The following is a 24,778-nucleotide window of genomic DNA, read 5'->3' as shown; positions in this document are numbered from 1 at the left end:
GAAGAAACCCCCAAACGAGATCTCGTTAACGTCCCACTAACAACAGGTCACCCGGACCCGATTCCACAAGGTCTAGTCGACATTCACACCTCTTAAAGCCCCCGAGCTCTTCACGTTCCCATCTGCTGATCCCAGCGAGCACGAGAAGCCGCTTTTAACCCAACTCCCCCCGTTGTTATGGAAGCATCACACCCTTCAGTCATGTTTCAGCATAGAAGGGATAGCGCATCGATTTGGCACAAAGACGGGCAACCCCTGAAGGTTACATACAGTGAGCACCCCTCTAAAATTCTGCCCTGAGGTAAAGAAAGCACCCCTCGCCTCGGGGCTAAGCAGCAGATGATGAATGAATTCTGTATGAAGGATGAGAGGAAAGTTCCAAACACATTCCAATGGAATATGGTCAATTTATTCTTTTTGAGACTTCCAATCTTAATTTGTAAAAAAAAAAAAAAAAAAAAAAATCTATACAAGATTTAATCTACATACACACACATTGAGTGTCTAGAATACAATGTATTGCTAATGGGGGGAAGTGAAGGCAAAAACTTTACATTAATTGTAAAATAAAACATCTTGTTAAAACAGATTTTGCGCATCCACCAATCAGAGGGTTGCACCACGCTATGATAAATGGTTTGTAGGTACAATCTTAAGTTTTAAATCAATTAATAAAAATAAATGTTGGGTGGATTTTTAAAGCTTTTCCACAAAAGTGTCTGCAAAAAAAAAAAAAAAGAGTCAAACTTACTTTCCAGTTGAAGCATGTGTGCTTAAACACAGTAGTCAGAAAAACTCATTTTACTACAATAAGTACAAATTTAGGCTACCTTTGACTGGAATTGTGTATTTGGATCACATTTGTGCATTTGTAGTTTGCATATTGCATCATCTAAACTAAAACTTAAAAACAAAAACACACACAAATCTCAGTTAACAACAAATGTGTTCACGGTCAATGAGCTCGTAGGACTTTTTCACTGCAAAAGTGGAATGACCAAATATGGACGCAGGACAAGTTAGAACAAACGCGGAGAACTCGCGTGCAGCCTGGAGGCCATGACATCTTTTTTTTTGTGTGTATATAAAAGCATAGGACTGATCAAAGAGGTGCACGAAACTATGGTGTGCTCACGGTTACCATGGCGACCATGTACGGATGGATGTGTTTTTTTCATAGCTGGTTTAAATCACTAGAGGTGCCTTGAGTCCATTCAAAGAAATGCAAATCAAAGCTCGCTGCTTGGTCTTCTTTCGGCTTCCCCGTTGGTCGTCAGGAGAGACCTTTTCAAGACGAAAAGGAAGCCACTGGCAGGTCACATGATGTTCAGGCGTGGAACTTGTCAGTGACTGCGGCTCTATGTATAAGATAGCATAGCCTCATTGCTCCCTCTCTTTCGATTGCCATTTCCAAGCGTGTTCCTCCTTCAGGCTTCTCAACATCTCATCTTAAGTTCATCCGTTCCCATCAGTCTGTTGTTAGCCCGTAGCCACGTTTCCATCAGATGACACATAGGCGGCCAGTGGCTAATCGAGGTTTGATTGTCCTTTCGCCTCCCTCCCTTTTCCGAGCAGAGTATCATAAACATCCCCGCGCTACGCCTCCGCCTGGTTGTATTCCATCGCCCCTCCGTTCCGACTGCCGCCGAACGCGGCGGGCGCGCTGGCTGACTCCTCCGCCGCCTCGAAGCTCTTCTCCTCCAGCGGCTTGCCGATCCAGGCGCCGTAGCCGTGGTCGCCGAGCGCCTGGAAGAAGCGGTGCTTGGCCAGCTGGAAGGAGCTGGCCGCCAGCTTGGCCTGAGAGTACGAGTGCATGGCGAGGAGCTCGTTGCGGTCGCAGCGTTGGCACAGTGTGCGGAAGAGACAGAATAGGTTGGACTTGGACACGCGGGACACGGCCAGCTTGTTCCTGTGGGAACCACATAGGGAGTATTGTTGAGGCGTGATTTTTAAATACAAGTTGAAGTTTGTTTTTACTGTTTCAGTGGGACTTTAAGGCCCGCTGCACAGCGACCTGAGACAAAAAACCTGAAATGTCCCCAACCCACCGCCGCCGTTGGCGAACATTTTCCCAGTGTTTTACAAAAAAAAAAGTCCTTCACCTGTGACTAAAAACGAAGCATGCACACGCTCTAGTCCAGCTGTTTCATCTCAATCCACTTCTTCCTTGACAATCTTACCATGTTGTTGTGGTTCAGTCCACCGTATTTTGTGTGTAGCGCCTCCAAACACAATACTGAACATTTATTAAATTAAATTAATTTAATAATTTAATAAAAAGTTAATATTTGTGTGTTATATCAAAGGTAAAGTAACAAAAGTATATAAAAAAACACTAGGAAGCTAAAAAATTTAGCAAATTGTCATAACGTGTAGAGGTTCAAAATGGATCCATGTGGTAATTTCTAAATTATTGCAAATGGGAGAGGGGAATTTATATCATGTTTCTTTATAAAATGCCCATTTTTGGTGTCATTGACTCCCATTATAAATCAGATTTTTTTTGTCAAAAAAAAGTTATGATTGAACCTTTTCAAGGCTCTTATTTAATGAATGTTATATGAAATATTCCCATTAAAATTTTTCAAAATATATAAATACACCATATAGACAGCACAGTTAGCTTGAATCATAGCACAATAGTGCTTTTATTGTCCATAGAAGGCATTAAAAAAAGGAGGGGGGGGGCTTATATACAGTACGTCTGATGCCACTGAACATTTTGAGTAGTTGAAAGTAGAAATATATTCTTAATTAAGTCAGTCATCACAATTCAAGAGCAGAGGCTATTTTGGGCTGAAATACCACAAGTCTAGAAAAAAGAAAAAAAAAGAAAAAAATAATAATACGACCCAAGGGTTAAGATGCTTAAAGAGTTGAAGTCTTGTGTGATTTGATGACAGTCACCGTTTGTGCATAAATTTCTTTACTTGATGACTTTAAGGACTTTACAAGTTCCACACTTTCGGAAAGCTTTAACAAGAAACCTTTTCTGTAGTTTGGCGACTTACCCATCTAGTTTGCCTTTTGTCCCATCCAGAACTTCCACACTCGTGTGGTCCGGAAGGCTCCAGTTCACGCTGGACTCCTTAGTTTTGCCCGTGTGGCGTGTGGAGTCGTACACGCTGACTCGGCCCACCTATGGAGCACGGAATACATGCATTGGGCCTGGTTAGTATCAGAATGCCAATTCTGTCAAGTAATACAAACATATCTGAGATAATTAGTGCATCTCGAGTCAGATTTCCCCTCACAGTAGGAGTGACCCGCTTGTTTGGTGCTGACAGATCAATACACTTGTTTCGTTGATAAAGAAAACGGCTGGAGGGCTTCAATTAGTGAAGAGAACATCGGGTGATTTATGACAGTGCTCTCACCTCAGGGTGGTTCAGCTGGAAGGGAGGAGGGAGACTGTGACTGAATGCGTCACCATCTCTGGCCAGCCTGCAGCACACAGCCCGAGTCAGGTGACCGTGGCTGTACAGATAGCCTGAACACAACAACGGTTACAAAATGAAGGAAGCTTAAGATTACCCCCCCACTGGTGACATGTAAACAAGTAAAAACAATTTGTAATAATCTGCAAGCCATTTATTTTTAAAAGTAGTGTTGTAAATTAGTTGGAAATGAAATAAAAACGGATAGCTTGCGGTGTAACTAATTGTATATAAACACGTTGTCTAATTATAGACAGAGATGTTTAAAAGCTATAAAGCCTGAGAGCATGTAAACAAAATGCTTTACCAAGCGTGATTGACTTCAGGTAGACGGGATGCAGAAAGTGAGTGAGCAGCGCCCCCTGTAGGCCCAGCACGTTCCAGCGCATGATCTTGTCACTGCAGCTCATGGTGCGCAGCCTCTCCCCGTGCTGTATTCCATCCCAGGTAGGCACAATCGCGCTGGACTCCACCGGGATGGTTCCCTCACCTTGTAACGCGCAAACCGACAAGGTCACATGGGTCCAAAATGCACGCCGTGTATCGTCTTGTCGTGTTTTGAGGGTCTCACCGTTCTCCACCTTGGTGCGCAGCTTGCCCTGCTTGGCGTTCTCAAACAGGGGCTGGTGGCAGCCCACCTCTTCGCCCGTTTCGCTGCACGACTTGTCGAACAGGGCGCCGTCCCCGCATGGCGCCGTGCTTCATATGAGAGAAAAAGAAAAGACCAGTAAGATTTGACATGATATCATTGGTGCATGTGGCAGAGAAAGGGGCAGAAGGGGGAAAAGGGAAATATCATCCCACCTAATGTAGAGGTGAAAGGTGATGTCAGATTTCATCTGCAGTTTGTTGTCCGCCCCCATCTCAAATATACTGTTGTCTGCACCTTCAAAGTGTTTCAGCAACTCACTGTACAGAAATCTAAGAGGGAGATAGATTTGCAAACAAAAATGAAACCATTGATTTTTTAGATTTTTTTTTTTAAGAAGATCAATTTGTACCTAACAAACCCCCTCCTGGAGATGATTTCAGCATGGCCATCATTCACAGTGTCCCCTTTCAGGCTCAGCTCCTCCCCTTTCACACAACGATTGCCTGGAATTGACAAAAAGAAAACACAATCAATGTCACAGATCATTGAAATATGCTACGCAATCGATCGGTAGTAATTTTCTGGGAAAACACCACACACACCCGTTCCCAGGCTGACAACAGTCCCTAGGCCTTCCCCCCTCCTCATGACGAAGGTGGCCAGGATCTTGCGTCCCAGCAGGCTGTGTTGGATGCGAGTGGTCAGGGCGTTGAACCGCTGGTGGCTTAACATGGCAATCTGGTCGTGCAACGTGCTGCCACTCACAGGAAGCTAGAAAAGAGAGAGATACAGGACGATAACTACATCCTGCAGTCGATCATTTGACTCAAAATCAATTTCCTGAGGTATGCTGTGGTAACTGTATAGTATGGAAACATAAAATGCGTTTACGATGGTTGTAGCTTTAGGCCAAATGAGCAATTGTTGATTTATTGATGCATCTGCAAATGAACTAAATACAATACAATGTATTTGTTTTATCATTAGTTAATGATACAGTTAATATACTGTAATTTCATAGCGATTATTAGCAGTTATTTGAAGTTAAAATTATATATTAAGATTTAGTTAAAAATGGTGTAAGAGCATTGATTTGTTCTTGTGTTAAATGGTGTGTATTGAATTATTTTTACCACTGGGTGGTGGTAGAGTCTACTATTGGACATTAATGTGCGTTCGAGACAGATACGAAGAAAAAGATGCACTTGTTGCCTATATAGAAGAGCGAAGAAGAAACGAGATTAATAGAGAGAGCGGAGAAAGACGTGAATAACGCAGTTGTATTTTTTTTGTGCACGTTGGAGTAAAGAAAACAAAGTAAAGACAACTTGAGACTCGCCTACATTTTTGTATTGCAGAAACTTACAATTAGCCCCCACAGGATTCATTTATAGTATAAATAAATAATCTAAGCACGGTAGTCCAATAAATTTTGCATTTGTAGAAAATGAATTAAGCAGCAAAGTCCACACGTTTTTATCCATCTCAAGGGGCGCGACCATTTTGCCACATAATGTTGACAGAAAATGGCGGCTCACTTGTTTTGGTCGTTTTGTTTGCAAGCTGAGCCGTGATTGGTCGTTACCTGAGCCCTGAGGAACTGTGATGTCATTTACAGTTGACAGCAAGTAGCAAAATGGCCGCCCCCTAAAACTGAGTTTGCTGCTTTATTCATATTCCACAAACACGACAATATCAATCAGAATACCTTGTTTAGACTAGTGGAGGTGCGTGCATATGACACATTATTGTAAGGAAAATTTGGGGGTTTACTTCCCCCCCTTTAAGTGTTATCTTCTATTGTGTCCCCTTCGCAACTGGGTCAGCCATTAGTGACTAAAAAATACCTCAGCGGGGATGAGCTCCCCAGTGCGGGCTGCCCTCTCCGCCTCCCCAATCAGAACACGTAGAGCAGCGTCGGCCGCCTCCTGCTTGCCTTGCTTCTTGTTTGAGGCGCAAACTGGCGGGAACCAGCGTCCACCCAGCTTGGCCTGATAAGTGAACCTGAAAGCCAGAAAATAAATCAGGGCATTTTTTTTCTTATTCCCAAAATATATATATATATTAAAAAGAAAAAAGACATTCCCATGAACTAGACATGTGAAGCTCACACATACTTAGGCTCATGCGCTGACCCAGACTGGCCCACCAGGCGGATCTCAGCAGCAAATCCTCTAGCCCTGGCGTACTCCAGCAGCCCCGACACGGCGTTGTTGTTCAGGTGGTTGATGAGATCCCCGACCCCGGCCTCGTGGGCTGCTCGCAACTCGTCGGCTGTCAAAGGCGGCAGAGAGGGGCAAGTCCCACAGCTATCGCTATCGCTGGAGGAGCCGAGGGGCAACTGGGGCTGATGGCAAGGAGACAAGGACAAAACTTTACAGAACAAGCAGGGAAGGGGAAGACAATAGAACCACGAGGAGTTTGCTCACCTTGTTGAGCTGCAGTCTACCGTCGGCCATCAATTCTTTGACGGCCTCCTCTGCTGCCAGCTGGCGCGCTGCCTTTTTGCTTGGGGCCGAGGCCTCCGCAAACAGATTCTCTCCAACCTTTACTCTGTACATGAACCTGAGGACAAGAGAGGCGGTTGACATCGAGTTTAGTGTTTGACCTCGAAACATATCATCACACTTCCCTTCCCTATTTGATATGGAGGCTTTTATTGTAAAATATATTGTTACAATGAGAGGAGCTGGTGGTGCAAGTCAAGACGGATTAATACATGGCTTATGGCAAAGTTAGAAAATACAAGCTTGCTGTGTTTCCTAGTCAGCTGACTGTGACCAAAAGTAGTAGAGGTAAAAAGACTGAATTGACACAGGGTGTATGACAAAATACTCCTGGAGGGGCAAAGTGGGATGAGATAAAGAACCTTCTGACAAACATGTGAACACTCAGAAGGAAAGACCCAGGGGGAAGGGGTCGTGAACAGACTTAATGTTAGCAAAAACATGCTAGGTTTTTGTTGTCTAAGCAAGAATGTTTAGCATCGCCGTAAATGATTATAAGGGGGTGGTAGTGCTGCATAATGCATGGTTTAATGGCTAAATCAGGCCCACAATTGTCACCTGTGAGCATCATACTGCCCTATGTTTGGTTAATTGAAACAAAGAAACTAGAGATAGATCATGTGTTTTTCTCAGGGCCGATACCGAATATTAGCCGATAATCGATATTGGAAGCCGGGAAAAAAAATAGTGGCATCAGAATGTTTTTAAACTACAAATGCCAATCTTGAACTTTGTTGTAATGTCTTAAAGCATGTTTATTGAACAATTGTTCAGACTTTTCAAAATGTAGATCAAAATGTTTTGTCAGACATAGACTTCATTTTAAATTTCTAAACTATCAGTACACCTTAAAAAGTCAAAAGTAAAGTAAATACCATAGCTCACTAGTCACTATAGTAAATATTTTTTTCCAAAATGTTTTAAAATATCTGAAATCTTAAACTTTCACATTTCTTTGTTTTAATGTCAAACAAAAATAAAAGGTTCAGAAGGTTCCCAGGGTCAGCAGCATCTCTTATAAAGATAACTGAAATTTTTAACAAATGGTTCCCTGAGATTAAAAAGGTTTTAGATTCACCTTTAATCGGCCGTCAGATTAAAAAAAAGAAAGAAAAAAAGGCCAATACCGATATTCACCAAAATGCCCGATATCGGCGCCGGTGTATCCCTAGAAGAAACATGGGTTTGGTTCATTTCACCCCCCACCCCCATAGAGGAAAAATATTTAAAAGGACAGTTCACAATAAAAACCCAAAGGCTGTGGTAGTGAAGCTGTAAGTACCTTGGATCATGTGGCGGGCCAACTTGGCCTGTGATGATAAATTCAATGGGGTTCCCGCTGCGTTGGCTGTATTCCATCAGAACCGACACGGGATTCTTCCCCCCGGGCAGTGAGCGAGACAGTGGCTGACGAGGTCCCTCGGGCATCCCCATCACTTCCACAGTACCTGCTCCGAAAACACCCCCGGAGCCCTCAATGGTGCCCTGAAAAATCAAAGCCGTTCGTTATTGAAAGCTAAATCTGACCAATCGTGTGACTCTGGAGTCCCAACTTACATCACTGGAGATTGCGTCCATTGTTTGGTTCATACCGGCAGTACTTCCTTCATTGCCGCTACTTGTACCTCCCTGCATCTCTCCGAAGAGAATCAGCAAAGTGGCGGCGGCGGCGTCTTTCTTTGCGACCTTCTTGGCAGAGGCTTCGACAATTGGAAAGAGTCTCCCATTCAGCATCACCTGCATGCGGAATCTGGCAAACGGAGCATAAATACGAGTACAAATTAGGCGCTATAAGCAAATCTATTACATTCAGCATGCTAGCATTAAATGTTTTCATTAAAAGCTATTGATTTTCCTAAAGCATACTCTTGGGGGCCTAACCTGGGGTCATGGGAAGGTCCTGACTGGTCGAGGAGTATGAACTCACAACTCTGGCCCAGATATTGAGCGTATTCCATTAGGCCGCTGACGGGGTTCTTCAGACGAACCTCCTGCAGTTTTGCCCAAAGGTTCTGTGCCGGCGGAGCAGCCAGAGACACAGCAACGGTTCCAATCGGGTTGGCGTTCTCGGCGGACGCTCTCTCCACGTCCGTCTGTTTGCGAATGGCGTTTAGATATTCTGGAATATCGTCGGAGGCCCACTGTCCTTCAACAGTCATTTCCTCCTGACTTGAGGTTATGGGTGGTGGTTTAACCTTGGTAGGAGACAGCTGACGGTAAAATAAAAATCAGATTAGGGAGTGCTGTGCTTCACACTTTTGTTGCTTATTTTACTATTGTTTTCAAGTCAACCTTAAACATTTCTTGACAATAATATGTTATATGTGACCTCACTAGTCTAAACATGATATTCTGATTAATATTACATTTTTGGAATATGAGTTATGAAGCAAAATCCAGCCATTTTTATCCATCTCTGCGGGCGGCCATTTTGCCACTTCCTGTCGACTGAAGATGACATCACAGTTGCTCAGAGCTCAGGCAACAACCAATCAGAGCTTGCCTGTTTTCTGAAGCTGTGCTGTGATTAGTTGTTAGCCGAGCAACATTGATGTCATCTTGAGTCGATAGCAAGTGGCAAAATGGCCGCCTTCCAATATTACATTTTTGGAATACGAGTTATGAAGCAAAATCAGGCCATTTTTATCCATCTCAGGGAGAGGCCATTTTGCCACTTCCTGTCGACTGAAGATGACATTACAGTTGCTAGGGGGAACAACCAATCAGAGCTCACCTGTTTTCTGAAGCTGATCTGTGATTGGTTGTTACCCGAGCAACATTGATGTCATCTTGAGTCGACCGCAAGTGGCAAAATGGCCGCCTTCAAATATGGTTAAAACAGCTAGATTTTGATGCTTAACTCGTACACCATTAACATAATATTAAACCAGAATACTGTATTTAGACTAGCGGGGCTGCATAAAACATATAAATTAAAGTGGGGTTGGCTTCCCCTTTAAAAGAAAAATAAAATATTTAGGGAAACATTTAACTGGTTATCAATCTGAGCAGCATTTGCGTGCAACTTTCAAACATCAGTCTATAGTGGACCACGGAAACATTATGGTTTCCCTCAGCGGTTTATAAGCCTGGTGGGCCGCAAGGCTTAGCGTCACCAACGTAATCACTGAATTCGGCGCGAGTCGTTCATCGCCCACACCCCCTGGCCACCAGGCTTAAAAATATTTTGTAGGGGAACATGGATTCGGAGAATACATGGTCCAAAAGTCAACAAAGTAGACTTGATTTACATGATCCAAAATGGACAAAACGGAGAAAGCTAAATCTTTACACATACAAATCAAACAAACGTGAAAGAGAACCTACCACTTCAGTCTTTGGCATCCAACTGTCAAACGACAGCTGCTCAAGCTTTGACGTTGGTTCAAGTGGTAAGATGAGCTTCTCCTCACTTTCCATTTTCACCATCTGATCGCTCTGTGCGGCTTTAAGCGTCCTCATCATCTTCTCTTTGCGGTGGGCTGAGAGCTCCCAGGTGGGAGGTTTGTCGTCACGGTTCCTCACGACTTCCCCGAGCTTCTCTAGGGCATACAGGGTGGAACTGACCTGCTTGGAACTCTTCAAGCCCATGTTTTTGGCCAGCACAAGGGCAGATACCGGCGCTAAATCCAGAAGGTGCTGCAAGACGAGCTCCTTTTGATCCGACATTGTGAAAGGTTGATGTTGTTGACTTTGACCAGATGAGTGAAATTCTTCAGAAGCAGAAGACTCCGAAGAAGAAGTTTCTGTGTCAGAGTCTTCTTCTATTTCTGTTTTAGTCTCTAACTTGACTTCAGTTTGTTGGGGGTTCCTTGAAACAGACTTTTGAGGTTCCTTGACCCTGACAGGTTTGATGTATAAAGTCCACTTCGGAGGAGTTTCTCCTTGCTTGGAGACTTTCTGTAAATCCGCCAAAGAGTAGAGGGCCTGGTTGACAACCTTCTTTGTAAGATGTAGTTTTTTGGCCAAGAATTTTGCAGAGACACTTTTGATTGGTTGTAAAGCCCTGTGCACCTGGTCCTGGATTTCTGGGGTGAGAGGGATGACGCTCAGGGTTCTTTGGTTGAGGGACAAGCTCTGAAAACTGCCGCACAGAATGTTAGCATCCACGTTCCATTTACTGTTGGGGACGCGGTATCTACTTTGCACCTGGTTTTGATTTGGGTGTCCAGCAAGACTGGGGGCCTGGCTGTAATGACCTCGAACCCAGTTGGGCTTTGGATAACTACTATAACCCGACTGCTGCTGGTATGAGGGATTATTTAACCGGGCAGGTTTGTGAGGACTGGCTCTGAACTGCGGTGCCTCAGCGCGCTGTCCTCTCAGAAACTGGACCTGTAGGTACTGAAAGGAATTGAGGTCGGGGTGGGAATCACAACTCTGACTATGTGAGGGTGTGTTAGGGATTGGAGGTTTCTTAGAGGGGCTTGGTTTGGGTGGGGCAGGGGGGCAAAGGGGAGACGGAGGCCGTGTGGATGCTACAGGATAGACATGTCTGTTGCAGTAATTTGGAAATGGTTGATGGAACTGCGGGGCGCTTCTCTGGAAGGAAGCAGATGGATCCGATTTTTCGTAACGCTCCCTCGTCTGGAGATAAGGTGGTGGGTACCGGTAGGATTGATCGTTGTAAGGCCCTCCTCTACCTCTGCTCATAGCGCAGGGGTCGAGAAAGAAGGGGCCGAAGCGGCTGGATGTAAAGTCTAGGCAATTGTACACCTACCACAAGCAACAAGTACACCTGGAAGACAAACAAAAACAACCACAGGACAACATTAGAATACAAATAGAAGAAGCTATTTCCTGTTAAAACCCTTCTGGTGACCCTTCAACCTGACACGATCAAGTGTCTCTGAATAATGTGATGCACCTCATAAAATATACATGATCAATACCACACCAGGGGCCTTTCTTTTCCCAACAGACATCTCTACCCTGTGATCTAAGAATTATATCAGTACCATGGGGGGGAAAAAAGATAGAAATCAAAACCATGGCTGCCATGGTATGCATCCAGAGAATTATAACCTTGTCAGTCAACAAAGACATTGCAAAGTGACTTAGCATCTCAGTCCCAGGCACACAGAAACTTAATCCCTGGGTAAAAGGACAGGGATGAATAATTTAAATCTTGTTGTGACTATTCCATTTTATTTCGGGCCTTACAATGTTTTTGATGGATGTGAATTTAACAAAGTAATGTGAGACTGCCGCAGACAAAAAGTCACCCAAGCGACAATGAAAAGAAAAAAAAAAAACTCACAAAGGGCATTAGGAATTCACTTTCACCTGCAACCACACCTCATGCACACACAGTACTTGACTATATTGACTTTATATTTATTTATAAGTTAGCAAATAATATACATTGCTCTATTGCACAAGACTGATTCAGAGGTGAGCCTAATTTTTGTATACACAAGAATAACAACAACAAAACACCAAATACTGGGTCAGGTTTTCTTCAGTCAGCAGATCTGACTTGTCACAAAGATGTAAGCGGCCACGTTAAGGGACAACACTGCAATGTTGGTGCATCACGGTAATTGGGACTGACATGAACAGAAGCCTGGAGGGAAAATGGCCATGACACGGACAATGAGACAAAGTTTTAGGATTTAGAATGATTTTTTTTTTAATAACTATTACAATGTTTGTTTGTGCACTTAACTTAACATTTCATTTTCGCCTGTCAGAATGTGCCAATGGGTTTGTATCCACGCTAGTTCAGTTTTGATAAATAATGTGTGCACTTGGTAGTTTGGCAGAGTGATCAATTCTTAAAAAATAAAAATAAACAGCCAAGTGCTTGCTTCAACTGTCTATTGACATTCCCAATTGAAATTTACTGTCAAACTAAAAATAAAACAAAGAATGCCACAATGAGTATTGACCTAACTTTACACCTTGTAAAGCCTGTTAGCTTAATGCTAACACAAAATGCAAAACACCATGGACAGACTAATGAAATTAGCATCAATGTTTTGGTGATAGAATCCTTTAACAACTAAATGTTAACAAAAATGCACTAAGAGCAACAACAATACTCATATCCTTTATCCTTTGTGAAAACAACAACCGATATTATTGCAGTTTACACTTGTGATGGTCTTCTTCAGAGTATCAAAATCATAATTATGTCTGCACATATACAAAACAATGAGGAAAGCACTGCTAGAGAATAGGGAGTAAAAATAATTTCCCCTTGATGGATTAGAACTACGGTATTGTAAATATAATATTATTATTATTTATTTATTTTTAAAGCTAAATATTTCTGATTAATGCTAAATCAATGTTTTCCAAGTGTCTACGGTGATGTCAGGAATTGCGTTTAAAACTCATGCGATCCTCACCTTGTTGCTGGAAATGGCTGCGATGATGAGTTTATATTACGATAGATTAAAATGGGTGGCGGCGAAAGTGGAAAATAACACGCAAATCCTACTGGAGGTTAAATACGTTTTGTCTGCTTCTTCCAGGTGCGGACTGGTTGGCGGATTTTTTTCACGGAGCAAGAAAAGAACATCAGTAGTAATCTAAGTACGGCACAACACACTGTCTTATTACATACAACTGATTTCACCAGCAAAAATCTCAGACAATCGTGCAAAAGGGCGAGATAGAAAAACGGCCATGAGACAAATTTAGTTTCGATTTCCCTTCTTGAAAGATGGTTAACTTTCGTTTGAGTCATGTGACCGGAAGGTAAACTGATGCTGTGTGGTTGTAAAAAAAAAATAATAAAGAACTTCCAAGTGACGTTTGTAAAAGCAGAACTTATGGTGCGATGTTGTGGCATTAGGACAGAACGTGAAGGTCATAACAGAAAAAAAAGAAGTAGTGACTACAAAAACACATGGTGTCAATCACAAACGAGTGAGCACATGTCGCATTCAGCCCTTAAAAACGCAAACATCACCCAAGGAACCAAAACAGTCTCCTTTATATTAAGCCTAATTTTACTAACATCCCATTACGAACACAAATATACATCACTTGTCTACAGTCTCGTTCATAATTTAGTACACGCGCACATGTATATTTGTGCACGTGTTAAATGCAGCGTTAAACCTACGTGCACGTGAAATCGGTACAAATTATGAGGCGTATAAAGTTATAAACATATTTACATATAGGTGTGCAAATAAAAGGTAATTTATATATTTAAGTGATAACATTAATACTCTTATTTTGGCTGGGGGTTCTTCGCGATTTTGAGGTGGCGAGACCTACACGGTAATCTAACGCAACATTGCTTTACATTACAATAGGCGTACAGGGAGCAGTGTTTCAGATTGTGTTTGTTTCGAGCGATACGCTAAAAACGAATAAATTAAAAGTGCGAAGTGGCGACAGTGCAAGCTAACAGATGCTAGTCTTTGGTAGCCTAGCTCCATTATGGTGGCGGTCGCCGCACCGCCACTGCACCATTTTTAACCTACCGCTTGGCGCATAGACCATTCATTGGCCACATAATACAGAGTTTTAAAAATAAACTCTCAAAATACTTGACTAAACAGCGAGGAAATCCATCCCCTACCTCGATCCACTGTTTTGTCCACGCTGGCTCAGGGAACAGCGTATTGCGGAGATGGAAACAATCTCGGGAACGATGGAAGGAGTTGTGACGCAATCACCATGTGACAAAAACGTACGAGGACGTGTCGCGTTAAGATTACGTCACGAATAAACAAACAACATCTTCTAAAGAAATACTGATAAGAATGCAACACACACAAGCAAAACGTGTTTGGAATAACAGTACTAAAGATTTTTAAAAAATTGTTCACAATTTTAAATAAATCTCACGAAGAAAAAAATAATAATATATGTTTTCGCAGTTGGTTACTCGTAAAGCGGATAAAAGTAACTAGGTAATGGCATCTGCTAATATATCAAATTTTTAGAATCCCTACTAGGAAAATATTTTTAAACATAACAGTAATTCTTATTGGCATTTTTCTTGTTTTCTAGAAGGCTGACTTAATACTTAAATTGAAATATGAGGAGTTACAATTCCCCCCATGTAATAAAGTACATATATCATATGTTTCAATAAATTTCCAATGTGAAGTGTACCTAATGAAGCGTGTAGAATTTTTTTCACTTGCTGTAATATCCAGTAGGTGTCAGTATTGCTCTACTGTGAACTGCACAGGGGTTTTAAAGATGCCAGATGATTTCGAGTATTGTACTGCACTTTAACGTGCCAGTGATTTTGTGACCTGTTGTGGTTTTGTTTCTTCATAGAATACTATATATAGAATACTATACGTTATACCCTCTTAAATAGGGTGGGGGGCTGATGGGCCTAATGAATGAAATGATGAACTTCCCTTAACTAAACTACAGACTGTTAAAACAAAAAGTGCCAAATAAATGTTGTATATGTGTATGTCAATGTAAAACACACTACAGGTAAAAAAAAGAGCATCCTCCTTCATCCCACTAGTGTTTGTTTCACTCCATCTTTCTCTCACCCACCCTCTCTCCTCTCTCTCTCTCTCTCTCTTTCTCTCTCTCCTCCTCCTCCTCACCTCATCTCCTGCTTCTTCCCTTGCGCCGCTGCTGTTCATTTCACACTCAACCTCTCTTCACATCTGGATCTATCCATCATCTTCCACCACTCTTTCTCCGTGCATACAAAGAAGGGAATGCACGCAGCATGTTGCAGGCTGCGGCACTTTGGCTTTTGACACTTGCCACCCAGCTGCGAGGTGAGTGACTTTGACAAGCCTGGCCTCTAACAAGTGTGGTTTTGTGTGTGTGCGTGTGCATGTGACCTTGCATGTTTTGTTTCGCTACTGAAGAAGCTGCTTTGTAACGACAGCCGTCATGCTTGAGATATATTCATCTCAAATTATTGCTTAGCAGCGCATGAGAGTACTGATGTAACCATGCTGCAATAAAGAGACTGCGATTACAGGTCATTAAGTGGTTACTTAAAATGGCTTGACCCATTGGACTCTTGCAGTATAGCCATAATCAACAGATTAATGCTCTGGCAAATGCTATAGGACGGTGATTAAAAAACAAAAACAAAACAATACAGTACATACAGTGGATATCAAAAATCTACACACCCATGTTAAGACGCCATTTTTCGTGAAAAAAAAAAAAGAGAGACCAAGATAAATCGTTTCAAAACATTTTCCATCAGCAATGTGTGACCTGTTCAACTCAAATGAAAACGAAAATCTTATCGAGGGAGGAAGTAAACATAAACATAAACAAAAGCCGAACAGAACATCTGAACTTTATTTGGGGTTAATCAGAGGTACTTTAAAGGGTGGCAGTTGTGTGCTGAATACCATTTAACATGAATATGGTTTATTAATACTAATTACAGCCACTCCCCTATTTAGAAGAGGGTGCTTACACTTGTGCAAACACATTGTCTCAGTTGTTTATTTTTTATTTATTTTTAGCTTCCCCAACTAAGTTGTACAGGTTATAGGTCACATAGGTGGATACTATCAGTTTTGAAATTATTTATCTTGGTATCAATTTTTTATGTCGCCCCCAAAAAAAAAGGGGTGTGTAGACTTTTTATATTCACTATATGTCCTGTTATGTTACTTTTATATTAAACAATTCTCCAAAAATACTTGTACTAGTTTGACTCTTCTATTGTTTGTGTTTATATCTCACCACACTGTAACCATAGCAACAATTGGGATGTCAGAAAGTTTGATTCATGTTTAAGTCATCCTTCACCCTCGAGGCACATTCAACTAACCAGAAGTGAAAATAAACATGTCATCAAACAAAATGCAATACCTAAAAGCCATAATAAATGGCAATTACAGCACCCGCAATGAAGATAAACAAGTAAATTGATTACATGATTATATTAATTTACTACTTTTTAAAAGCTCTCAACCGCAACAGTGTTAATTTAATACTGAAACAATCTTGCATCGTGGATCCCCAAACTGTGAGGATATGAAGTGGAATGGAATACCAATTCAACTTTTTTGGTGATAATTTTTTTAAATCACCTCCATAAAATAATAAGAGTGTGACCCATGGACCACGTACTGTACATAATTGACATTATCAAGATTCCTGATATATGCGTTGCTTGCTTTCATTTAGCTGTTTCCCCCTAAAATTCAATAATTAAAATTTACACTTCGAGAGGAGTAATTTAAAGTTTTATGACTGCAATAAAATGTAGGGGGTTTCAATCTTAGTGGTTTATAAGGCAGTGATTCTTCTGGATACTAGTTTTTACTTTTACTCCGTACATCTTATTATTTAAAAGTGGATGTCAACCTTAAACCTTTCTTGACAATAATATGTTATATGTGACCTCAATAGTCTAAACATGACATTCTTTTGGAATATGAGTTATGAAGCAAAATGCAGCAGTTTTTAATCCATCTTGGGGGGCGGCCATTTTGCCACTTGCCATCGACTGAAGATGACATCACAGTTGCTCAGATCTCAGGCAACAACCAATCAGAGCTCACCTGTTTTCTGCAGCTGCGCTGTGATTTGTTGTTACCTGAGACCTGAGCAACTGTGATGTCATCGTCAGGCGACAGCAAGTGGCAAAATGGCCACTTTCTGCTGCATTTTGCTGCTTAACTCATATTCCATGAACACAATATTAACCAGAATACCATATTTAGACTAGTGGGACTACATAGAACATATTATTGTCAAAAATATATCCCAGATTGCTTTTTTTTTTTTTTTTTTAAGAGCTCAGTATTGTTCATTCGGTAATGTCATCATCATTGCTCTTTAAAAAAAAGAAAGAAAAAATTATTTATTTTTTTATTTCCCAGATTTCTTCTGACTTTGTGGAACACTGTGAAGGAAGGTCCTTTTCTGTTCCAAGAGTTAACTTAGCACCCGTCATATACAGTAGACCAGTTCTTTTGTCCATATGTAAAGTGTACCGTGGCTCTTAAATGATCGTTGTGTCCACATCAATGTAATTACCCTCTTGAGAAATCACCCAATCGAAGCCTCCTCGTCTGGAGTTATGGTCCGCGGAGTGAAAGCTCATATTCCAGTGAATGCTGTGTGACCCGCTTATGGCCACGTTTAACAGCCTCACTTTTTCTGCTCCTGAAACGCAGCGGACATCTTTACAACAGCAGGAAGAGCATGTGTGTCGGCCGGTGATCAAACAGGGGTCGTAATTGATTAGAAGTAGCGAGGTTCTATTACTCTTTTGCTTTCTTCTGACGCAGCGTTCTCTCGTTCATGGCTCCCCTCTCCTCTTTTCTCCCTTTTCCCACGTAATCAATACTTTCCAAATTCTCCATCTGCACTTGATCCCCTTCTATCGACCCACAAAGAGACAACGCAGGGTCCCCATCAACGCTTTTTGCTCAGGGAGCTGCTGAAAGATTATAACCCCATGGAGAGGCCCGTGGCCAATGACTCCCACAGCCTCACCGTCCACTTCTCCATCACTCTAATGCAAGTCATGGACGTGGTAGGCAAATCCACACCACCAAGCACAACACAAATCATGTCCAGCTGAATATTGTTATTCAAAAGCTATTGTTACAAACAAAAATACATTATCTGAAATACAAACAATTTTCACGAGTGACTAACTGTTGGCAGCGAGTTGGTAAATGTGCAAGAGTCAAACACCAGGTGTGCAGGTTAGAGTTGCCGGCTGTATCATTTTCACAATTGTCCAGTTCAGCCAAATCACTGGGTGAGGCAAGCCTGAACTCCACTTTAAACCACACCGACTATTGATCTAGACCCAAATCTGGATTCCTGTGAAGCATGTACACATGATATGATATTGTATATGTACAGAGTGCATTTAACTCTATTTATCATCATCCGTCATTCAGGTCAAGATTGTATCTGTCAGAAATCATCAGGGAATTTCTGGAGTCAGTTGTCTGCACTGAGAGAAAAGGGGATGAATAATTCCATACACCCTACTTTTCAATTATTGATTTGTAAGGGGGAAAAAAAGAGTTTAAAATACCGTATGCATTTTGTTCCACTTCAGAATTGTTAGTGTTGATTCTACACACACACAATTTTTTTTTTGATATCTATGTTTAAAGCCTGAAAAGTGGTAAAAAGATAAAAAAGTTCAAGTAACAAAACAAAACAATGAATTAATAATAATAATGATTTATGTATATTTTTCTTAAACTATAGGTCTATACAGATTTTATTTAAAAAAATAAAGAAACTAATAATGAAATTAAAGTAATGATTATGTCATCATAATAATATTATATCGTCTTTATTTTGATGGTCTAGTATTCATATAATTTATTTAAAAAACATTTAGCATTTTTTTAATGAAATACTTATAAATGTAAAGTACAGTGATAAAAATAAGTACTACAATAAAATAAACAAATTAACTGCTATTGTAATTATTAAAATTATTGTCATCATAAAAATCTACCCTATTTTGAAAAATATGATCTGAGGTGATTTAGGCCCTATTTCTTTTTGTCAATATGCAATTTGCCATCGTTTTTCCTCTGTGGGACTTCCCTCGCAGGGACACTCCTGTCTTTCTCCTTCAAACGTTTCCTTTGATGGCATTTTCTTGCTACCTGATGGTAACGAAATAGAGAATTACAATTTTGCAGGATGCTCTCTTACTTCTAGTTCAACTCCCAACAGCTATGTTTACTCGAATCTAAGTTATCAATAATCGACCACTGTACAATGGTACCCAGTAGGCTCCGCCAAGGTTGAACAATTCTTTAATAGAGAAAATAAGGTCTGGAATGTGTCTATTAAATATGAATTAATCACTTCACAGCTTAAATTGTTTGTTTTGTTCCATGTACTTTTGCATTGTTCAAGGATGAAAAGAACCAGATCCTCACCACAAATATCTGGCTGCAGATGGTGAGTTATTCATTAATAATCTGTTATTATAGCTGTTTATAAATAGACAAGCCCACATAGCAACAGATGGCAAGAATAAGTGCAACAGAAATGCAGAATTGAATAATTTAATACACTTGACTGCTGTATAATTTATGCTTGTTATGCAGATCTGAGCACCAGATTAATCATCAATAAACTCTATATTGGTGCCCCCCAGCAGTGGTATGATCACTACTTGCAGTGGAATCAGTCAGAGTACCCTGGAGTTAAAAACCTTCGCTTCACTGCGGATCAAGTATGGACACCTGACATATTGCTTTATAATAGGTTTGTCATGCACACATAGACCCCCCCCCCCCCCCACACACACACACTCACACGCACACACCCCCACACACACACACACGCACACTCATCATTGTGACTCTACTGCAGTGCTCACGACAAGTTTGACGGCACCTTTAAGACCAACGTGCTGGTAAACTCCAGTGGCTTCTGTGAGTATTTGCCTCCAGGTGAGTTGCTGTTATTTAATTAATTAATTATTTATTTATTTATTTTATTATTTTTTTGTATTTTTGTATTTTTGTATTTTTGTATTTTTGTATTTTTGTATTTTTGTATTTTTGTATTTTTGTATTTTTTATTTGTATTTTTTATTTGTATTTTTTATCTGTATTTTTAATTTTTTAAATTCTTTTTTTCATTCTTATTCTTATTTTTATTTTTTGTAAAGCACTTTGCGTTGCTTCTTTGCATGATAAGGTGCTATATAAGTAAAGTTGACTTGACTATTTCAAAAATGTATATATTTTTTATGCCTTTGGAACACTGACACTTCTTTGTTTCTAAGGAATTTTTATCAGCACCTGTAATGTGGACGTGCGCTGGTTTCCATTTGATATTCAGCGATGCGAGCTGAAGTTTGGCTCCTGGACGTTTAATGGCTGGTTGCTGGACATCCAGATGAAGGAGGCAGACGTGTCGGGATACATGCTCAATGGGGAGTGGGACCTACTGGGTGAGGCTGACTGTTTACATCCTGGATGGTTAAAAAACAAAAAACAAGTGGGTGTTCAAAATGAACTTTTCATGCCTCATTAAGAGTTGATGTTGAAGTGTGATACCGTACTGTGCAAAAGTCTTGGGTTATTAATTCCATTGTTGTTTTATATAATAAAACAACAAAGATAATCTTTGCATCAGTTATCTAGATGTTAAGAAACGGATGTGCATTGCAATGTAACATCTCTAATAGTTTGCACAGTACTGTATGATTATCGGGAATTACAATTATTATATAAACCTTGTGAAAAATGTCTTTGGCAAAAATGAGAAATATTGCATTTCAGTTTGAAAGCGTGTTAGTTAACAGCGATAAACTAGAGGAAGTATCCCACTGGGCCTCACCCACTTTTTCCCGATGCTATATTGTGTACACAGTATATTTGCACCAAGAAAGTTGCTCCCCGATGAGACTTTTTTTCCCTTCTAATTTATATCCTAAAATTTGTTATTAGCTCTCCTGCAGCTGAGAATGTAACAACCTAAACTTAGGAGGCCCGTGGTTTTGCTTCAGTTCCTATGGTGACGATGTAACCTGAATATCAACATAAATCGGAACGCACTGTAGCCTATCACTTACCTACAGTGTTAACAGAAAAATGTTAATCCTTTGTGTTTTGAATCTTCATTAAACCAGCGGCCCACTTGTGGCATCACATATCATTGTCCTACTCTCTGCATCTTTGCCCCTCGTGTCGCCCTCAGAGGTTCCCGGCACTCGCCATGAGGTTTTCTACGAGTGTTGCGCAGAGCCTTACCCGGACGTGACCTTCGTGGTCACTCTACGCCGGCGAACCCTCTACTACGCTCTCAACCTTCTCATTCCCTGCGTGCTCCTCTCGTCCATGACGCTGTTGGTCTTCTTGCTCCCGGCCAGCTCTGGGGAAAAGATCAGCTTGGGTGAGGAGACGCGAATATGAGAAAGCGCGCTTGGGTTAGAAGTTTGAAACACGCACGCCCGTCTGCATATTCAACACGCGTGGTTCTTCTCGAGTCTTGCTCTGTCGGAGAAAAAAGGAATGTTGTCAGAAAGTCAGCAGAATTATTTTTTTTAATTATTATTATTTTTTTAAATTTCAAACTGCTTAGAGTACCATTAAAATTGTTTAGAGAAAGTGTTTCCTAAATGTTTTCTAAAGAGTCTTAACGGTTCTCTACACAGAGAACGTTTAGGAAACCCTTTCTCCAAACAGTCTTACTGTTTAGAAAACCAATAACAGTAACAGTAAACTTAGAGAACGTTCAGCAAACACTTTCTCTAAACAGTTTTAATGGTTCTCTAAAGTGAATGTGTTTGCTAAACGTCTTAATGATTCTCTACTCTCTAGACAGAGGACATTTAGAAAACTATTTTTCTAAACAGACTTAATGGTTCTCTAAATGTTCTCTAAACAGTCTTACTTGTCTTTTGAAAATTTCAACATGTTCAAAATTTCCTTGCGAGAAGAAAGACCATTAAGACTGTTTGGACACCCATTAAGAGTATTTAGAGAAAAAAAAAAGAGAGAGAGCAATGATGATGACATATGTCAAATAGGTAAAATTACCGAATGAACTGAGCTCTCCAGAATTTTTTTTTTAAAAAGGAAGAAGAAAAATATATAATAATAATAATAAAAATAAAAATAAAAATAAATAAATAAGAGTATTTAGAGAACGTTTAGGAAACGCTGTGACCTTGAAGGAACTCACGCTCAAAAAATGAAAAACGCTCATCCCTAGCATGACAAGCTAACAGCAGTCTACAGCTTCACTCAGGGCTCCTTATTGTCCAACAGCATAAACAGATGGAATCGAACAACAAATGTTGTGTGTTACCAGCTGAGAGTCCTATCGAGCAAATGGCAATAGAACAAAAACAGGAAGTAGAAACCTACCACCCCCCACCCGCCCAAAAAATAAATAAATGGTCAATTGTATCTCTCATCTACACCATGTAGTGCCAAAAACACTTCACAAATTCACACACCAATTGGCAGCTGTTGCCATGCACACTGGGAGCAAACTAGAATTCACTGTCTTCACCAAGGACACTTTGACAGTCACAAGGAGGAATTGAACTCGTGACCCTCGTGTCACTGAATGATCCGTTCTACCCCCTGAGCCACAGTCACCTGAAAACGGCCTAACAGAAGCGACACTTCTGCTATAGTCCTCCAGACATCCAACTGTCAGCACACAAGCAATAAAAAGTAAATTTTCCAAAACATGCCCCCTTTAAATACGTCAGCTTATTTCACAGAAACTGCTGCTAAAAGTCAAAGTCAAATGCTTAACAAATGCAGAGTTCATCCTTTGACACCTTTCTGAAATGAAGTCTAGGGAGGTGTGCTGTCAGCTCATCAACTCCAACTTGAAGGAACGCATGTCTGTTGACTCTTCTATTAAAGATGATTTTTTTTTTTATCTCATCCTTCCAGGCATTACCGTTCTACTTTCTCTAACAGTCTTCATGTTGATGGTTGCCGAGATCATGCCCGCAACTTCAGATTCTATACCACTCATAGGTGAGTTTCTTGATGTTTTTGCCGCAGTTTGACATTCATTGATTTTCAGGCAAGATGTTAACAATTTCTTTCTCAGGTCAGTATTTCGCCAGCACCATGGTGATTGTTGGGATGTCCGTGGTGGCGACGGTCGTTGTCCTTCAGTTCCATCACCACAACCCCAACAATGGGCAAATTCCACATTGGGTGAGTTGGATCCTTCGTGCTGTTACTTCTGCGACGCAAGCACTCTCTTATTCTATTGTCGTCGTTTGACAGGTCAACCTAATTCTGCTGCAGTGGGTTCCTTGGTTTCTCCGGATGAAACGACCGGGCGAGGGAGTCGAACAAGATCTTCACAACAGCCAGGTGGACGCTCAAAGCAAGACCCTGTCCTCACCCGCCACCACCACCACCACCACCCAGCTGACTTCCATCCTCCCCCAGAGCCTCGCCTCCCTGAGAGCCAGCCTGGCTCAGCTCCACCACTCACCACCAAACGGGTGCATCCCCCAAGCCATCATTCTCCCGCATCCCATCCGCGGAGATCCCGCCCCCAATCTGCATCCTCAGCCGAACGGTCATCTGCCCTACATGGGCTTCCAGGCCTTTTCGTCCACAGCAGAACTGGAAGCTCAGAGTCACAGTCAAATGAGAGGCTCTTACGGAGCAGCAGGCGAAGATGGAGAAGGATCAGACGGAGGGGGGGGAGATATGCCGAGTCATCAACATGTTTCATCTGGCAAATCCCAGGAAACGCCATTGTCGCTGAACCTTGAGTCAACCACCGCGTCTCCGGGGCCATGTGGGTTAGAAACTGGGACGGGCTCAGGGAGGGATGCCACCTCAAACACCCACAGTGGTCTCAGTGGAAACAGGGCAGTGGACAACCAGCTTCAGGCGCTTCTCACAGAAGTGCAGTTCTTGGTAGAACGGGTTCGCGAGCAGGACCGGCAGCTCAGTCTGGCCGAGCAGTGGCAGTTCGCCGCAGCCGTCATCGACCGTCTTTGTCTGGTCGGATTCAGCGTCTTCAACATCATCTGCACCATCGCCATTCTCATGGCCGCACCCAACTTTGGAGAAGCTCTGGCCAAAGACTTCCTCTGAGAGGAAGGGACGTTTGCAAGCACAATTGCCGTTAATAATTTTTTTTTTTGGGCCGTTTGCTGTTAAATGAAATGTGAAGATATGAGAACTGCATGCAAAGTGAAATATGTGTGTCCTGGGACACATCATGTTGCAGATTGTATGCATGTACATGACATCCAAGCACATCACTATTTTTCTCCCATAGGCTATTAAAACAAACTATTCACATGTTAAGTTTAGACATTGGTGGTTCTTAATTGCAGTTATGATTTGCGAAATTGTTTATGTTACAAATATTTTTTAAATTTTATTATTCGCAATTCACACATTTTTATTGGCCATGATTGAAGTCAGCTGCGACCTCGCTTTCAGTGGCGCAGCCCTCCTTCGTTAGATCCGCTGGCCTTTTACCAACAACGGGGCTAAACCTGCCTCAGCACGGAGTTGTGCGACGTGCACGCAGTATTTATATGCCAGTCATCAAAATAGAGCAATATGTGTCTCGGCTAGTCTGGGAATGCTTCGGGAGCCCCCCTTGGAAGAGCCAGACAAAGTGGCTGCGGACAAGGAAGTCGGGGCTTCTCTGCTTAGCTTGCTGCTCCACGACCTGAGAAAATGATCCCCTATTAAGGTCATTTAGATCATTTCGTAGAATGAACACCAACATTGGAAAAACATCCTCCTCTGATGGAACATTCAAAAAGATTCAACAGGGGGTGTTGCGAAGGGATAACTAGCCGGAGAGTGATGGTAGTGGAG

General features: G+C 41.5%; 2 protein-coding genes across 9 annotated transcripts; one reads left to right on the top strand and one right to left on the bottom strand.

The window, feature by feature from the left end:
- Nucleotides 1-376: 376 nt before the first annotated feature.
- Nucleotides 377-14,168, bottom strand: adar (adenosine deaminase RNA specific). Of its 2 annotated transcripts, none has more exons than XM_086079134.1 (16): nt 14,077-14,168; nt 9,864-11,274; nt 8,418-8,746; nt 8,094-8,286; nt 7,819-8,021; nt 6,459-6,594; nt 6,147-6,376; nt 5,877-6,033; nt 4,632-4,800; nt 4,439-4,532; nt 4,242-4,358; nt 4,009-4,136; nt 3,745-3,927; nt 3,378-3,490; nt 3,012-3,139; nt 377-1,909 (listed from the first exon to the last, which is right to left on the bottom strand). In XM_086079134.1, exons 2-16 carry the CDS (start codon nt 11,187-11,189, stop codon nt 1,597-1,599), a joined length of 3,819 nt encoding a protein of 1,272 aa, XP_085935260.1. In that variant the 5' UTR covers nt 11,190-11,274; nt 14,077-14,168; the 3' UTR covers nt 377-1,596. The 2 variants fall into 2 exon arrangements, with proteins under 2 accessions (XP_085935260.1, XP_085935262.1); XM_086079136.1 differs by lacking the exon at nt 14,077-14,168 and adding an exon at nt 12,890-13,199.
- Nucleotides 14,169-15,112: 944 nt separating this feature from the next.
- LOC147172406 (neuronal acetylcholine receptor subunit alpha-7-like) lies at nt 15,113-24,195 on the top strand. 7 transcript variants are annotated; one of them, XM_086078261.1, is made up of 10 exons: nt 15,113-15,253; nt 17,852-17,991; nt 19,353-19,397; nt 19,597-19,706; nt 19,815-19,894; nt 20,233-20,400; nt 21,150-21,344; nt 22,865-22,951; nt 23,028-23,137; nt 23,231-24,195. In XM_086078261.1, the coding sequence occupies exons 1-10, from the start codon at nt 15,202-15,204 to the stop codon at nt 24,035-24,037; spliced, it is 1,794 nt and encodes a 597-aa protein (XP_085934387.1). In that variant the 5' UTR covers nt 15,113-15,201; the 3' UTR covers nt 24,038-24,195. The 7 variants fall into 7 exon arrangements, with proteins under 7 accessions (XP_085934387.1, XP_085934386.1, XP_085934392.1 ...); XM_086078260.1 differs by having other exon boundaries at nt 23,210-24,195; XM_086078266.1 differs by having other exon boundaries at nt 23,033-23,137; nt 23,231-23,824.
- Nucleotides 24,196-24,778: the final 583 nt, after the last annotated feature.

The sequence above is a fragment of the Leptonotus elevatus genome, chromosome 6 (genome assembly GCF_054856555.1).
Source record: "Leptonotus elevatus isolate MCC_2025b chromosome 6, RoL_Lele_1.0, whole genome shotgun sequence".
NCBI lineage: Eukaryota > Metazoa > Chordata > Actinopteri > Syngnathiformes > Syngnathidae > Leptonotus > Leptonotus elevatus.
The sequence above is the reverse complement of the archived record's forward strand: the minus strand, read 5'-3'. Positions and strand labels throughout refer to the sequence as shown.

Bases quoted from the DNA above. Each gene is read 5' to 3' on its own strand.
- adar (XM_086079134.1), bottom strand. From the start codon at position 11,189: ATGAGCAGAGGTAGAGGAGGGCCTTACAACGATCAATCCTACCGGTAC. The intron at 8,287-8,417 runs GTTAGGCCCCCA...TCCGTTTGCCAG, and splicing joins GGACCTTCCCATGACCCCAG to ATTCCGCATGCAGGTGATGC. The intron at 4,359-4,438 runs GTACAAATTGAT...TCTCCCTCTTAG, and splicing joins TCCAGGAGGGGGTTTGTTAG to ATTTCTGTACAGTGAGTTGC.
- LOC147172406 (XM_086078260.1), top strand. From the start codon at position 15,202: ATGTTGCAGGCTGCGGCACTTTGGCTTTTGACACTTGCCACCCAGCTG. The intron at 19,398-19,596 runs GTGAGTTATTCA...GGTGCCCCCCAG, and splicing joins CAAATATCTGGCTGCAGATG to CAGTGGTATGATCACTACTT. The intron at 19,707-19,814 runs GTTTGTCATGCA...ACTCTACTGCAG, and splicing joins GACATATTGCTTTATAATAG to TGCTCACGACAAGTTTGACG.